This window comes from Carassius auratus, chromosome 37 (assembly GCF_003368295.1).
Source record: "Carassius auratus strain Wakin chromosome 37, ASM336829v1, whole genome shotgun sequence".
Lineage (NCBI taxonomy): Eukaryota > Metazoa > Chordata > Actinopteri > Cypriniformes > Cyprinidae > Carassius > Carassius auratus.
The window spans coordinates 1,471,123-1,487,939 of record NC_039279.1 but is presented as its reverse complement, the minus strand read 5'-3'; the positions used below and the strand labels follow the sequence as shown (position 1 = coordinate 1,487,939).

Here is a 16,817-nt window from a genome sequence, read left to right as displayed (position 1 = left end):
ACATTGAGATATTTTGCGTCTGTCCATGCGTCTATTGTGAGCCAACATGGCCGATAAGACTCATCAGTTTCCTACCTCACGGATAACCTCTGCGTGAACTAATGTTTGCTTCCTGTTTGCTGTAGTGGAACAGCATGGCTTCATCTGCGAAGAGGCGAGCTATTGAAACGGGACAAAAACCCCAAGACAGCGCTGAAAGCTCGGACGAGGGTCTGGAAAACTCTGGCGACGAGGACAGTGGAAATTCAGAAGAGGAAATAAACGAGGTAAGTTGCGGATTTGATTGTTACTGCAGCCAAAAATGCCCTGATGTGCAGGCCAGATTTGCTCTGCGTTGAAACACGCTGTTTTGTGATCAATAAACGTGTTACGTTTTTTTTAGGAGGTTATTGTGGACTTTGAAGCACACGCGATATCCGACAACGACTTTCATGGCATTAAAACCCTTCTGCAGCAGGTAAAGTTACAGAGACTGCACTGAACACGCAGATATAATTTACCCTACACAGTTTGCAATTGAACAGAGTTTAAAAATGACAAAGAATACGAATAGACACACACACACACGTGTATGTTTTTGTTTTTCCAGCTGTTCCTGAAGTCTCACGTGAACACGTCTGATCTGACTGACATCATCATCCAGCAGAATCACATCGGCAGCGTCATCAGAGTGAGACTCTTACTCTTTTATGTTTATAATTCGTTCACATAATTCACTTGACACTGTATCTTAAAATATACCGATCATCACCATAATAATACTTAAAATATTCATTCATGGCAATGACCATCTGGATGAAATACACTGAAATTGATGGTCAGTTATGAGATTCTAGTTGCCAAATATATATATATATATATATATATATATATATATATATATATATATATTAGTGCTGTCAATCGATTAAAAAAAATTAACTAATTAATCGCACAATTTTTTAAAATTAATCGCGATTAATCGCGATTAATCGCAATTAAAAGACTGAAACTTTTTGGATATGTAAATGTAAAATGTAAATAATTCATGTAAACTCAAGACAAAGAAACTATTTAAATTCAAAATATGATTGTTTATTGGAATTTTTGTTTAACTTGTAACACAGATTTTCTCATGTAAACAACATACCTGCAATAAACCATCAATATCCTCCAAATTAACTGTTGGCTTGAAAGCCATATTTATTACAGAAATAAAAACACAGGCATGTAAGTACCATTTGAATTTCAAAACAATCAATGCCAATAAAAAACAAAAATGATTTCCATGTTGAATTCTAAGTGGACTGCAAAAAAATTCCAAAGTATAGTCATTGCCATTGCTTTAAGTGGGCCAGTATGCACCTGTACTCAGTACCGCCACTTCCAAATATAGCTCTTGAGCGTACCGCCACCTCTCCGTGCGCCCAGAACGTGCTTGTAGCGTACCGGTACGCTCATTTGGACATCTGTTTTAATAGAGGTTTTAATCTTTTACCTGCACTGCCGATTTTCAGAGCGCCCTTCACAATGCAAGCTTCCTAATTCATCCCATCCAGAGCAGAAACTACATTACCCATTCACCCTTAAGTTATACAAGTGAATAGCGCATGTGTCGTTTTCCCACTATTAAGTGTCAACAACTCAACGTGGCCGGAGAAGGTGTGTGAAACTCGTTGTGAGTTATACTAAAGCAAAATCTTGAGTATTTATTGTCTGATAAACATTAAAAACTGTCTGCGGAGGTTGAGTCGTCCTGCAGCCCCCGCTGGCTGTTCATTGGCTGCAGCATCTTTTTTCTAAGTTCTAAAAAAAAAAACGTAGACGGCAAGGCACAAATTTAGATATTCATTTATCTAATTAATCTATAGCCTATGCACAAAGACAATATGATCTTTTTGTCCCCTTTTTGTTTTAAAGCTTGATGAAGAGAGAGAGCGCAAGTTGCTGCAGCTGCGAGTGATGCACGCGTACAGGGGTGATTGACAGTTCGCGGCACTGTGTACAAAAAATACTTAGTGTTACAGAAAGGTCTGATTTACGCACTGTTACAGTCATTGTTTTTTTTTTTTTTTTTTAAACAATGACATTTGAGTTCATGATTTTAATGTTGCTGTTTCTTGTGGCAGACTAAATGAAGAGTAATGTTTCTTGTGGCAGAATGAAGAGTAATCCGGCAGAGTTTTATACTGAAACTTTCCGTCTAAAAGTCCTTCCTTGGTCTTATCCATATTTCTTTGCACGTTGAACACACATAGGCCACAACTGGAAATAAAAAAAACTGCAACCGCGTTAATTGCGTTATTTTTTTTAACGCGTTAAATATTTCAAATTAATCGAATGCGTTAACGCGCTAATTTTGACAGCACTAATATATATATATACATATATATATATATATATACACACACACAAGCTATAACTAAAGTTTTGTGAGAAAATAATAAATAATAATAAATAATAGTGTATTTTCTGTTTTACATATCAAATTAATTCCTTAAGGTTTACTGTTCATAATGTATAAATTAATTAACAGATTTACTTTTATATGCATTCAATGTAACTTTAAACAGTTAAACAAAAAACAGGGGGCCACAAAAAGAAACTAGAGAAAAATGTAAAGAAAACCTTGAATATAATATATAACGTAATTAAGACATAATAATCAAAATGAGTAAAAAAAATATATAATTAAGAAATAATAATCCAAATTAATGAATAGAATATACATATTATTACAAAGACAATCATGTTTGGGCATTTAAAAAAAAAATAATTCTGTGGAACTTAAAAAAATGTTTTTTAAAAACCTCTGCCTTGAAATATACTGATAATAATATTTAGAAAATTCATCTGGAACAATGTCCTTGTCCTTAATTATTATACTGTCATCTCATTTAATGATTTAAAGTAGTTTTGAATGTGTTTTGCTCCAGCAAGCGGAGGTACCGGACGACAGTGATGATGAAGCCGACCCAGACGAGGTGTTTGGATTCATCAGTATGGTGAACCTCACCGAGAGACAGGTCATAACGCTTGTGTTTATGAGTGGTCTCTCGAATATGTCATGAGTCTGCGGCTCTGGATGGAGCGTCTGTGTCCCGTCTGATGGTCTGGTGTGTGTTGATCAGGGTGTGGAGTGTCTGGAGCAGCTGAAGGACATGCTGATAGAGCGGTGTGTTAAAGCCAGCTCCCCGGATGTTCAGGAGCGCTTCGAGCAGCTGCTGCTGGATAAGGTACAGTCTGTCGGGCTGCTGCTGAGCGAGAGATTCGTCAACGTCCCGCCACAGATCGCCCTCCCCATGCACAAACAACTTCAGTAAGTCTTTTATGGTTCTGACCAGCAACTTGCTAAATTTCTTAAGGCAAGACACTGCTAGCAATAAAAAAAAAAACAAAAAAAACATTTGTTTTTTTTTTAAATTTTTGTTTATTTGGCTTGTCCTTACGTGTTGTTCAGAGGAGCGGAGAGAAAACTAATGAAATACACTGGAGTGTTTATGTAATTGCACTATTATTGCATCTATCAGTGTGTGTAGATTTCAGCTCCAGTGCATATCTTTAAAGACTTTTTTCTGCATTTCAGCAGCACTTAACTTAAACTTAAGTTTTATTCCATCTATATCCTGAAGGGTTTGGTTATATATCATTTGCCTGATTTTATACAACATTTTAGTTAACTAAAACTAATTTCTGTGGCTTTAAACAAAATAAACTTCAAAATAAATAAATAAATTATATAAACACGTTAACATATTTATTTCAGCTAGTTGCAAAGGCAACATTTCTCATTTTTATTTAATTCACCTTAATATAATAATACAATTAAGTGAAATTAAATTAAAACTATATAAACATTCAAAACGCTAATAAAAATGACAAAACACAACTGTACTAGAGTTTTAAAATTTAAAGAGAAAATACAAAAAAATTCAAAATAGACCAAAAAATCTAGATATTAATGGTATAATAGTATCTTGATAATACTGAAATCACACTGGTTCCTAAAAACATGGATTTTATTCAATTTATTTGCTTTTTATTATTTATTATGGAGTTATGGAGAAGTCCTTTCTGTAAAAACCCTTTAATACGTCAATAAAATAAAACAAAAATTTAAATCTGGCTTCAATCCAATATTCAGATTTCTGTTTTGGAAATGTATACAAATAAATCCATATTTAATTAGATAATGCCTCATTTGCATCAACATAACATTTTGGAGAATTTCTTCTGCAAATCATGTTTTGAAATTCTTAATCAGTAAATCAGTTCTTAATGTCTAATAATCAGTCAAATGGCAGAGTATCTATTAGTTCAGTGTCTATATTCACCTCTGATGTCTTGCCTTAAAAAAAGGGTAACTGAAAAGCAAAATATTGTTTAAAAAAAATTAGTTCTTACTCACAGACATCCCAGTTCTTTACATCTTTGACACCCAGCACTGATGCCATTACATGGGTTTATAAAGATCTTATGTAACCGTGTGTCTAATGAGGGTCAGCGCCTGTAGAAGAGCCACATCACATGATCCCTGGAAACATGAGTGAAGTGTTTCACCATGAAACAATCAAACAAACACATTTCTCATGTTTCTAAAACATTCACAGAAGTAGTCTGAGATGGAGCTGGGTTTGAGAAACAGCATGCTGATATAATGTCTGGTTTCACAGGAAGGAAATGGCTGAAGCACAAAGGACCAATAAACCCAGCGGTAAATGCCAGTTCTGCCTGATGATCAGCAAAACCTGTAAAGCAGCCAAGAAGAGCAGATCTGGAGCAGCTCAACCTAAAGAAGAGCTGCTGTTCGTGAACGATGAGGAGGAGTTCTTCTATGAGGTCAACTCAATAAATCTGTTCTGTGGTTCATTTCTTGTGCATAAAATACAGAATATGTATTAATATGTAGAATATGTGGTGACAATATATATAAGGGGGGAAAATATATAATACTAAAATAAGAATAGTGTATTTTTCTCTTATTTTAATTGCAAAAGTTTTTAATTTTAAGAGTTTTTTTTTTTTTTTATACTAGTTTTAGAAATTTTATTTGGCAACTAGCTGAAATTAAATTAATATATATTATATATAAGAACAAAATATATATATTATTATTGCATTGTCATTTAAAAAAAAATGTGACTTTGTTGTATTTAGTAAAAACAATTTTATTATTATTATTATTTTTGTTAATATTAGTGCTGTCAAATGCATTATTTGCATCCAAAATAAGAGTTTGTATTTACAGAATACATGTGTGTATATGCATATGTTGATGATTTATATATAAATATTGCATATTTCGTATATATGCATGTGTATTTATATATACATAAATATACACAATACACATACAAATATTATGTAAATGTAAACCTTTATTTTGGATGTTATTAATTGATTTGGCAGCACTAGTTAATGTTTATTTTGTTTCATGTAAATTCTTTTGTGGTTTTAGTTTTATTTACCTATCATAACGCTGCTTTGACCAATGCATTTGTTACTTTCCCAGTTGTTTACTTAAAAAAAAAAAAAAAAAAATGATAGAGGTTGCAGTCACAAAGACTCAAGCCACTTAAATATTTCAGACATTAAACATTACTCGAAAAATATTTAGAGAAATTTCCATGATTTTATTAATTGCAATGGTCTATTTTGATCATATGGACCCTGAATTTAGTGTCAAATGCATAAAAAAAACGACTGTAAACATTGTTTGTTTCACAGCAAGCCACGCTGAAATTCAGCTACTGCGTTCAGGACGAGGCTGATTCCTGTGCGACGGGAAAGTGGTCATACGATGACGTACCGATGAAGCCGTACCGCACAGTGATGGTGATCCCAGCGGACAGGATGGGAGCCATCATGGATAAAATGACTGAATATCTGAGTGTCTGAACCCTGGAAAAAAGATGTTTACTGTCCCAGGCCTTAATGTATGAACTTGCCACAAAACAGTTTAACACCGTCACCCAAAACCAGTGAAATAATCTATTTCTGTACATAAGTAGATTAAATTTCCCACAAAATAAACGACCCAAACAGGATTCTTTGAGTGTCTTTTCAAGAGTTGACAATACAAAACATTTGAGCACTGTTTACTCTATTAATGGTTCACTGGATGACACATCGGTCATGTGATTCGGCCTCTTCTGTCTTTGTTTCTATCGCAGCTGGTTGAGGTTTTGTTCTTGCATTCCCTGTCCTGTCTCTGTCCAGAATGTGCTGCAGGATCTCTTTACTCTCACTAGGGGGCAGATTACAGAAAAAATACTGCGGCACCATTTGAAGGAACCTGAAACAGAAGAGAACCAGATTTAGGCTTAAAACAGATACTTTTATTCAGCAAGGATGCAATAAATTGATCAAAAGTGACAGTTAAGACATTTATAATGGTTCTATTCTATTTCAAATAAGTGCTTTTTTTTTCTTAAAAATTCCAAAAAATATATTAACAATTGCTAATAATCAGAAATGTTTCTTGAGCTGCAAATCTGTATATTAGAATGATTTCTGAAGATCATGTGACACTGAAGACTGGAGGAATGATGCTGAAATTACAGCTGTGCATCACAGACATAAATTACATTTTACAATATATTCACATAGAAAATATTAATTTGTAATTACATGTCACAATATTTGTGTTTTTACTGTATTTTCAATCAAATTAATGCAACATTGGTGAGCATCAGAGATTCCTTTAAAACTAATGTAAAAAATATATTACTCACCCCAAACATTTGAAAAGAAGCATATATTATGGCAATTTGAAATATGAAAATATGGGATTGAATTATCCAGAACAAAACTAAAACATTTTAAATACATTTTGTTGAATCCAATTAATAAACGAAAATAAAGAATGAATGATTAAATGCTTTAAATAAATAAATAGAGCTCAAAACTTTTGGGAAAATGGTTATTAAACTTTACAAAAATAGTTGAAATCTGACATCAGATAAATTATTTATATATATATATATATATATATATATATATATATATATATATATATATATATATATATATATATATATATATACATATATATATATATATATATATATATATACAAGAAGAAAATCACATAAAAAGCAAAATTATATAATTAAAAAATGTACAAATAAATATACATTTACTGACCCCATCTTTAAACAGATTATTTCCTTAACATTTTTGATTAAATAAAAAGTTTTTAAAAGTACCCAAAAAAACAGACGACACAATGTTGCAGAATTCATTAAGTAAAAGGCTTGTTTTTGCACTACCAGAACTGTAACATTAGTAATTATCTCCAGGATGTTCATGATGTACATCTGCTAAATGAATGTAAGAATAGTGAAAGTGAGCAGCAGTGGATCTGAAAGCCTCTCTCCTGTAAGACCAGATTAGTAATGATGACACATCTAAAATCATGATTACTCAGGGTGACGTGGCCTGATCCTGTTTGTGAGGGTCAGAGCTAAAGGAGGACACACTTACGCCTGCGCTGAGATCTGTGTGACGGTGCGGATGCAGTTGTTGTCGGAGAGGTTGTACTCGTGGAACAGAACCCACTCCGGCAGACCCAGTTTATGAGCTTTTGCTCCGTAACCCGACAGACGGTGAACCTGAGCCACGTGTTTGTTCAGCAGCATGAAGTAATTCCCCGAACCGTCCACATCTCTGGCCATCTGAGGGACACGAGGCAGATGATGCATGGAGACATGCTTGAGATATATACATATAAATACATTTTAAAGGGGTGATCTTCTCTATAGCCGCTGTGTGAGACCTGCATGAAGAAGCCGGCGAGCAGCGCTCTCTTGATGTTGAGTGTGTTGGTTTTGGTGCCGAAGGCTGCTTCGGAGATGGGAAGCTCGATGCGTTTCAGGATGTCTGTGAGTTGGGCTCTGATGGCGTCTGCCGTCTGCAGGGCGTCGCAGCACAGGAAATACTCCTCACACCACTGCTCCTGACTGAAATCTGACACACACACACACACACACACGCAGACGTTTACACACTCGTTCTTCACCTGCCCATTCATGAGAGAAGGCGTGACACTCACATGGTTCCTTCTGGCTGCGTTTGAAGGTGTTATAGATGTTGATGAGCGTGAAGTGGTCACCTTCCGGATGCTGGAACTTCATGTGACAGCGCATGACTTCTGTTACCATGCCGACGGGAGGATCGATGAAGCAGCTTGGTGCTGATGGAGACGGATGCATAAAAGCAGACGGATCGCAAAACATATGATGGAGTATGTTTGTTAAAGGGATACTCCATACCAAAATTACATGTTTGTCATTATTCACCCTTAAAAGCTTTGTTTGTCTTCAGAACACAATTTAAGATATTTTGGATGAAAACAGGCAGGCTTGAGACGGTCCCATAGACTGCCAAATAAATAACAGTGTCAAGGTCCAGGAAAGTATGCCGTAGAGCCAGTTTGGCAATTCTGAGCAGTACGCAGATGGCGTATGCTCTTCTGTATCAACCGCGCCATAAGGATGCATTTTTTATGTGTATTTACATTTTGGTTTAAAAGCAAACAACACATTGGCGCAGCGCGCAGCATACGCCATCTGCGTGCAGCTCAGATTTGTCAAACGGCACTGCAATGATTTTGAGAGACACAGAAAAGAGGAATTGTTGAATAAAGTCGTTTTTTGTTTTCTTCGTCATTACGGTTGAATCACTGATGGCAGATGGACTATTCTGACGATGCTTTTCATACTTTCCTGGTCCTTGACACCGTTATTTATTTCGGATGTCTATGGGACAGTCACAAGCCTCCCTGTTGTCATCCAAAATATCTTAAATTGTGTTCCTAAGAAGAACAAAGCTTTTACGAGTTTGGAACGACACGGGGATAAGTGAATAAGGACAATAACGAATAATGAATCTCTCACTATATATATATATTTTCTGAAATATCCTGTACATTTCTATGATAACACATTTACAGTCAAACCAAATATTATTTACACACAGTTTTTTTTTTACTAGTGGGAAAAGGACACTACAGTTCATTTATGTAAGTGAGGACAGCAAATAACATATTATACCTAAAAATACATCCTCATACAGTGGACTACCAGTAAAATTGATAAATATTTGGAACACAAAATTATTCAGACACTTTGACCTGACCCCGTTTTGCTTAATTGTTATCTGACATCATCAAGATGACTTTGTTCTGACACAGTTTAACAGAGTTCTTGTAATATTTTACCATTTATTAAACTATAGCGAATGAATGTGAAAATGTGAGAGACACTGAAGGTGTCTGAATAATATATAATATAATTTAGATATAATATTTTAATACATTTTTATAATATATATAAAATACAAATTTATTTATATTTATATATTTTTTATATATATATATATATATATATTTAAAATTTTAATGTTTCTATATATTTTATATATACACAGATTACATTAAAAATTGATGAATACATTTTTAGAATCCATTTTAATGTTTTACACTAAAAATAAATATGAAAAATATTAAGAAAATTATTATGAGAACAAGAAAAATCTCTAACAAATGAGCAACGGACTATCATGGAAAATGGAAATGAAAAATCAGTCAGCTACAGGTGCGTGTTACAGTCTGTGTTCAAGAGTTACCTGTTAGCATTGCAGCGATGGTTAGCATCTCACTAGCGCAATCGAACTCGCAGGACGCTAACAGAGCCTTCGCCATCTGCGGATCCAGAGGAAGCTCTGACATGATGATGCCCATCTCAGACAGGTTTCCATCGTTGTCCAAAGCAGCGAGATAATCGAGTTCCTCCAACGCCTGCATGAGGCCCTCGGGATCTGGAAATGAAAAGCATATCATGCAAATGTGTCCTTCTGTGACTTATTAAGCATGCTAACTAATGAAACGAGCGTAGCCAAATGTCTCTGGAATTTCTAAAAATAAATCACTTGATATAGACAGGCAGTTCCCAATGTTTCTACACCGACTGAGCTCTTCTCTTCCTGTGTATTGTGTCTGTTTGGTCACTAATGAATTTCTCTTTCTCCTCTGAGCTTCCCACCGTCCAAACATTGACCAGAAACAATGAGTCTAAACCCAGCAGACAGAAGAGCTGACAGTTCAGCAAATCCACGCATGACCGAACACCAGCCAGAAACAGATCCACAGACCTTCATACATCCAACAATAATAGACTACAGTGAGACCTCACAGACTTATCAGTCGTGTTTATTATAGAAGCTTGGATAAACATAATAATAATAAAAAAGAACATTTCAAATGAAAAAGATAATTACTTTCTTTCCTTGCAATTCAGAATTACGAGATATAAACCCAGAATTGTGAGATAAATTCAGAATTGCAAGGCAAATATTTGGAATTTTGAGATTAAGACAAACTGTGGGATTTTACAAGATGTAAACTCAGAATTGCGAGTGTTAACTGTTAAGAACTGTAGGATATAAACTCACCATTGACCTTTAGCCTGGAGTTTGAATGACAGGTGATCTGACCAATCATAACACTGAATGCATCATTTCATTCAACAAACACACCAGACAGGAGAGTAGATTAATAACCTGAGTGGACTTGAACTTGAAAAACAATTTACTGACGTCTTTCTGCAGCTGAAACAAGTTACTGTACCTTCTGATGATTATTAATGTTTATTTTATGCTATAACCAGTGTTGCCAAGTCTGCAGGTTGAAGCGACTCCAATAACATGATATATATCCCCTGGAATGCAAATTGTAGCAGGGGGTCCCTGTTAAAAAAACATGTATTTTACCCCCTGGGGCACCATTTTTAACTGGGGACCCCCTTCAAATGCAATATGGCTAGTTTTGACGAGTGATTGGGTGAGTTTTCTTGCGAAAACCTGGCAACCCTGGCTATAACTTTTTTACTTTATTGGTGGAAATGGCCTTTCATAGTTAACTGACTCATCATTAAAGCTGAATGTTGACAAACCTCTCTAAAGCTCTCATATGCCACGGTGAAATGAAATCTCACCCACCAGGTCTGCTGATGAAGTCACAGTGTCCGATCCCGGCCATCTCCATCCTCTTCAGATAGAGCGCCGTGGACGTGATGTTGGACTCCAGAATGCGAGGAGGGATCTCAGCGGGCAGCTGAACGTCCTCAGGATACAAACAGAAGCACTTCCCTTCAAATAAACACATTCAGCAGTGATTCACGATTCATTTCTACATTTACAAAGTCATATATTCACTTATATATATATATATAAGACTTTATAAGATTATTTATTTAAGATGCATACTGAATTTGTATACTGAACTGGATTGTTTTCTGTAGCAGTCTTTATACTGCAAATATAGTAATGCATTGCAGGTTCATAGTTTTAATAAAGAGGATCTTTATATATAAAAAAATAATAATGGTAAATGGCAAATAAATGGCAAAAATGTATGCACCTGTTGATCCAGTCAATCGTTTACGGATTTCGGCTTGACATTGACTGATGGGTCGGAGGACCTCTGAACTGGCTCTCACTCGTGGGTTATACACCTACACACAATATCACACAGAAAACATGAATTAACAGTCACAAGTCTTGCAGATAAGTATTCTTTTGACTATTTGCAAAATAGAAAACTTTTGATTGGAAAAACTAAATGCAGTAAACCAAACTTTTCCGCACACTCACTAATCTCTTCTCCACTCCAGTATCAATGACAAATGTAATAGTGTCCACAAGCCAAAACAGATCCTCTGATTGGCTACAGGAAACGAAGACCCGCCTACTCTTCTGTGGGCTTTCTGTGATTGGTGGACACATTCCGGTGTGTCCGGGACACAGTGGTACAGCTGTCAGCTCTCCCAAAGATACACTCATCCTGGATGCTTCTTTAGTGAGAATATTACAGGCACAGACCACCTCCTAAAACACACACACAGAGAGAGAGACACACAATCAGCAGAAAACCCCTTTAAATCACAACAGCGGGCAATAAAGATTTCTACACATGTTCCAAGAGAAAAATGAGCGATGCTTATGCTTCGTGAAAGAGCTGAGTGGACATATTACATTCAGATGCTGCTGACCGCGCTGAACACCAAATCGAGAACATTGTGTTAGTGCTGTTTGTTACGGCAAGCATCACTGTTTCTACTGCTTAAAGTTACAATTAGGGATTTGAACAAACTCCAACCACATTTTCTGGATGCAACTAGTTCCCTTGTTGGTGTGCTATTAGAAAAGTAAGGCTAGACTCCTATCATGTTTACACACAAGAATATCACAGAGGCATTTAATGGTGGACAGTTGTGACAGTAAACTTAAAGTGATAGTTTAAAGAGATTTATAATGTACAAAATATTTCTGCTTCAAATAAATGCTGCTCTTTTGAACTTTCTTTTCATCAAATAATCACCATAAAAATATGAAAGCAGAACAACTGTTTTAAATGATAATCATTAATGTTTCTTGAGCAGCATATAAGAATGATTTCTGAAGATCATGTGACACTGAAGACTGGAGTAATGATGGTGAAAATTCAGCATTGCATCACAGAAATAAATTACATTTTACAATATTTTCAATAAAAAAACAGTTCATTTAAATTGCTAAATTATTTATTGTATTTTGCTTAAATAAATAGAGCACTGGCTGATACGTCTTTCAAAAACATAAAAACTTTGAACATTAAGGTAAAAATGAACACATAAATTCTCTTATCTATTTGGTCTGTGAGCATACATTCATGCATTAATTAATTTTTTGATTCATCAGATATTTACTTTTAGTGTTAATACTCAACTCTCCAGTTCCTGGAACATCCAAGGTTAACAGGTTGATTGTCCAGATAACTTATGCATGCATTTTTACAATACTATAAACTGTAATGCATAAAGGATCATGGGTACTTCTAATCCATGAACACGTTTCATCTCACCTGCTCCGATGCTAAAAACACAGCTACGTCTCCAGGCTCTCTGGACCGATGGACCTCCAGTGCGAGTCTCAGAGCCGAATAGAAGCTTTCAGCGCTGCTGCTGTTGCTGTGGATCACTTCACCAGCGCACGGGGCGTCCAGATGCAGGCATGGGACGTTCCCGTAGTGTGTGAGGAGCGTGTCTGAAGCAGGCGGAGCGGACAGGACCACCACCCTGAGCTCGGGCCGCTGGAGAAGCACCTCTCTCAGCAGACCCAGCAGAAGGTCAGTGTTCACGGTCCTCTCGTGGGCCTGGTCTATCACCACCATCCCATAATGCTCCAGCAGGGGGTCTGACATCATCTCCCGCAGCAGGACGTCATCAGTGCAGAACCTGCAACCAGGACCTAGTTTAGGTTTTGACATTTACAGATAAATATGCTCCAAATATGCAGATGTAGAACGATTTTAAACGGATTTGTTTTCTTTAGCATTTGAAAATGCTTTGTAAGCGATGTATTAAATATGTCTGAATTGATTTTGTTTTTATTTTATCTTTTATCTTTGTCTGTACCGCACTTTCACTCTATACAATCTTCTATCTGTACTATTGGTGACCTACTTTTGAAAAAAAAATGTTTTGATAAAATAAAATTAAAAAAAATGTCTATATAAAATAAAATATGGATTTTTTTCTTCATGCTTTTAAAACATTTGAAAAATATTAAAACATATTAAAATATATTTCTATAATAAAATGACATTTGATTAGACACTTTTTTACATAAAATAAGACATTTAGTTAAAGCAATTCTTTATGAAATAATATAAAAAAATTATTTATCTCTTTATAAATTTTTTTTGTTTTTTATTTAATTTTTTAAAATGTTTTTAGACATATCTGACCAGAAATATTTATATAACAAAATAAATGCATTCAATAAGACATTTTGTTTATAGAGTAAAATTAAAAGGATGGGTTTTTTATATAATCTGATAGAAAAGTAATAGTACACTTCTCAGTAAATTGCATGATTTAAGGCAGGTTTATTCAAATCTTGTTCAGTCTCTCGCTTTGCTGTATTTAATATAAACACTATTATTTGAAAAAAAATATATATATTGGCAGATTATTCATTAGCGCTATCCTTTAAAACCAAATCTACAACAAAGTGAGAGACTCCAGTGACCTGTATATAATAAACAAAAAAGCCTCAAGTATTTCAGACATTTGAGAAGACGGCACATTCTTCTCATGCTTTAGCTGGACCTAACATATCACCAACTTGAAAACCTTCAGTAACAGTGTGGCTCATTTCAGCGAGGGCTGCATGCATGCGAGTTTCACACAGACCTGAGAATAGTATCATTGGAGCAGCACGTCTCCAGCGGGATACTGTATCCAATCTCATGGCCGATGTTTACGTCCATCTCGTCTGCAACACGAAGAGCCAAATCAATAGCCTGGCGTCTGTGGATCTGACTGCACACCACCACACCGTGCTGATACTGCGCAGACAGACAGAACTCTGCACACCACTGAGGGATCTGAAGACATGGACACACGCTATCAGCACCTGGATGCACTCGACTGCAACATTACACAAGCCTTCAGAACTTTTTTAAATAATAATGTTAAACAAATATGACAGTTATTTCAGTCTCCCTCTTGTGGATGGCTTCCTCTGCAGGGGGTCCACATTAAGACTTCCTTGACTTGTTTAACAGCTGCAGGTTTAGACCTTCAGCCCGAGCAGACCGACAGCATCTGCTGAGGACAGGCAGGTCGGGGGAGCTGAACAGATGCAAGGCTTCCTATTTCCACTTAACACACAATGCACATGCATCTGCAGATTTACAAAATGCAAATTGTAATGTACAAAATGCAAAATATGCAAAAATGCCAAATCACAGATTGTACTGATCTGTAATCTTTCAGATGATAAAATCCCATCACTTACATACATATATATATATATATATATATATATATTTTTTTATTGGTGGATCTGTAACAAAGAAATCCTTAATCTGTAGAACAAAATGCAAAATTGCATATTAAGACATTATTTTATATCTATAAATAAATGAATGAATAGAACTACTAGTCAAATTTTTGAATAATTATAACTTTTTTAATATTATTGAAAGCGATCTCTTATGAAAGGCTGTATTTATTTGATAAAAAAAATACAGGACTACTTTTATTTGAAATACTGTTACAATTTAAACAAAAAAATATATTTGAAGATGTATATATTTTTTAATTCTGTGACTGAAAAGCTGAATTTTCACCATCATTACTCCAGTCGTCAAAGTCAAATGATCCTTCAGAAATCATCTTAACTGCCAACTATTATTGGTCCACTATTATTAATATTAATGGTTTTTATTATCATCATCAATTTTGATATCGGTTGATATTTCAGAGCAGAAGAGATTATTTCAAAAATATAATCTAATCTTAACTAATCCAAACTATTAGTAGTGTAACAACAACAACAAATATTTGTAAAATATTTTTTGCTAAACTGAAATGATCTAAAAATGAAAGCAGAGGCAAAAGTCTGCCACGGCTGACTGAAGCATGAGCTGAATGCGTTGTGTTTGTTCATAGGGTTCAACACAATGGTTGCAGCTGACTCACAGCAAACAGTCTCACCACACACAACTGGTGACCTCACTTCAAATGATTATTAAAGTATATTTGCTCAGATTTACGACGTCATGATCAGGCCACATGCATTGAGAGACACAGAGACCTCAAAAAAACTCATATCATGTACAAGCACTAGTCACAAACTATGTATTGTTCATCTATTATGTTACATTTTAACAATGTCTGGAATCTGAACTGCAATAGAATGGCATTTAATGAATTTATATACAGCCAATGAGATTTTTGAGTCCAATATAAGACATAATTGTATGACGCCTAGTTATTCCAAGATGTGTACAACAGCCCATTTTCTCAATTGATTAGACATAAACAGAATTAACAGCCAGACTTTAATTTTCACAAAGCAACAATAATAAAACAATACAATAACTAACAACAATGTACAACTGTGTCTGGTCTCATTCTTGTTCAATAGCATACTGGTTTCCATAAAGTGTGTGTCAATGAAAAGCAAAGCAAAGTTCAATCTCTCAAACTGAAGTGTTCATGGCAGTGAGGCTTTAGGTTTCTCCAGGCTATTTTTAGTGCTTCTTCTCCAGCATTAATAGTGTGATGAAGTTAAAGCATATGCTACATTTACACACTTTTTTTTAGATTCACCACAAATCTGAGCTTCTTGAATTTTAACATCAGGTGAAAGCCAAATCAATGGCATATTCCAGTGAGAAGGTACTGCCAAATTTAGTAAACAAATCAATGTATCTTGAATTAATTGTTTAGATATGAGTCTAAACCAACAGCAAGAAGTGTTAGAAAGTCAGAAGCGTGATCACAAACACTCACCTGTGTGCTTTTGCCAGTCTTTGTTGTACCTGAGACTATAACAATCTGATTATTTTCCAGCAAAGTCATGAATTCGTGTCTGTATTTCCAAACAGGCAGAGTTTTCCTCTCCTGCAGGAGTCTGTAGTATCTGGAGGAATATGGCAGTCCATCAAACTGATTGAGCTCCAGATCATCTCCAAACTCAAACAGATCATCAGATTCCTCCTCTCTCTCGAGTCCTTCTAATATCTCGCTGTTTCCAGCCATAATGAGCAGCTGCACGCATGCGGTTATTATAGTAAGCTTACAAACTCTCTCCCATTTACATTACATTTACCAATCAGTACTCTGTGCTCGTGCATGTGTCCCAAAACGCCCTCAAAGCCTCCGTGAAGTTGGATATGTGCTGGAAACCCCACGCTACTGAAACGCCGGTTTGTTTCAGGACAGGAGGAGGAGCGCTGTGACGTCATATCATATTACAGCCGTGACAAAACAGATCAATTCCAGCGT

General features: G+C 35.5%; 2 protein-coding genes across 3 annotated transcripts; one reads left to right on the top strand and one right to left on the bottom strand.

Moving 5' to 3' along the window:
• The first annotated feature begins 41 nt into the window (after positions 1–41).
• Positions 42–6,026, top strand: LOC113055849 (protein BCCIP homolog). Its single transcript, XM_026222218.1, has 7 exons — positions 42–266; positions 383–457; positions 590–670; positions 2,916–3,005; positions 3,111–3,298; positions 4,653–4,818; positions 5,707–6,026. Exons 1-7 carry the CDS (start codon positions 135–137, stop codon positions 5,875–5,877), a joined length of 903 nt encoding a protein of 300 aa, XP_026078003.1. The 5' UTR covers positions 42–134; the 3' UTR covers positions 5,878–6,026.
• Positions 5,340–16,769, bottom strand: LOC113055847 (putative pre-mRNA-splicing factor ATP-dependent RNA helicase DHX32). Of its 2 annotated transcripts, none has more exons than XM_026222214.1 (11): positions 16,323–16,769; positions 14,214–14,407; positions 12,881–13,253; positions 11,626–11,865; positions 11,399–11,492; positions 10,978–11,127; positions 9,607–9,798; positions 8,033–8,173; positions 7,757–7,947; positions 7,465–7,655; positions 5,340–6,274 (listed from the first exon to the last, which is right to left on the bottom strand). In XM_026222214.1, exons 1-11 carry the CDS (start codon positions 16,569–16,571, stop codon positions 6,094–6,096), a joined length of 2,196 nt encoding a protein of 731 aa, XP_026077999.1. In that variant the 5' UTR covers positions 16,572–16,769; the 3' UTR covers positions 5,340–6,093. The 2 variants fall into 2 exon arrangements, with proteins under 2 accessions (XP_026077999.1, XP_026078000.1); XM_026222215.1 differs by having other exon boundaries at positions 11,632–11,865; positions 16,323–16,767.
• Positions 16,770–16,817: the final 48 nt, after the last annotated feature.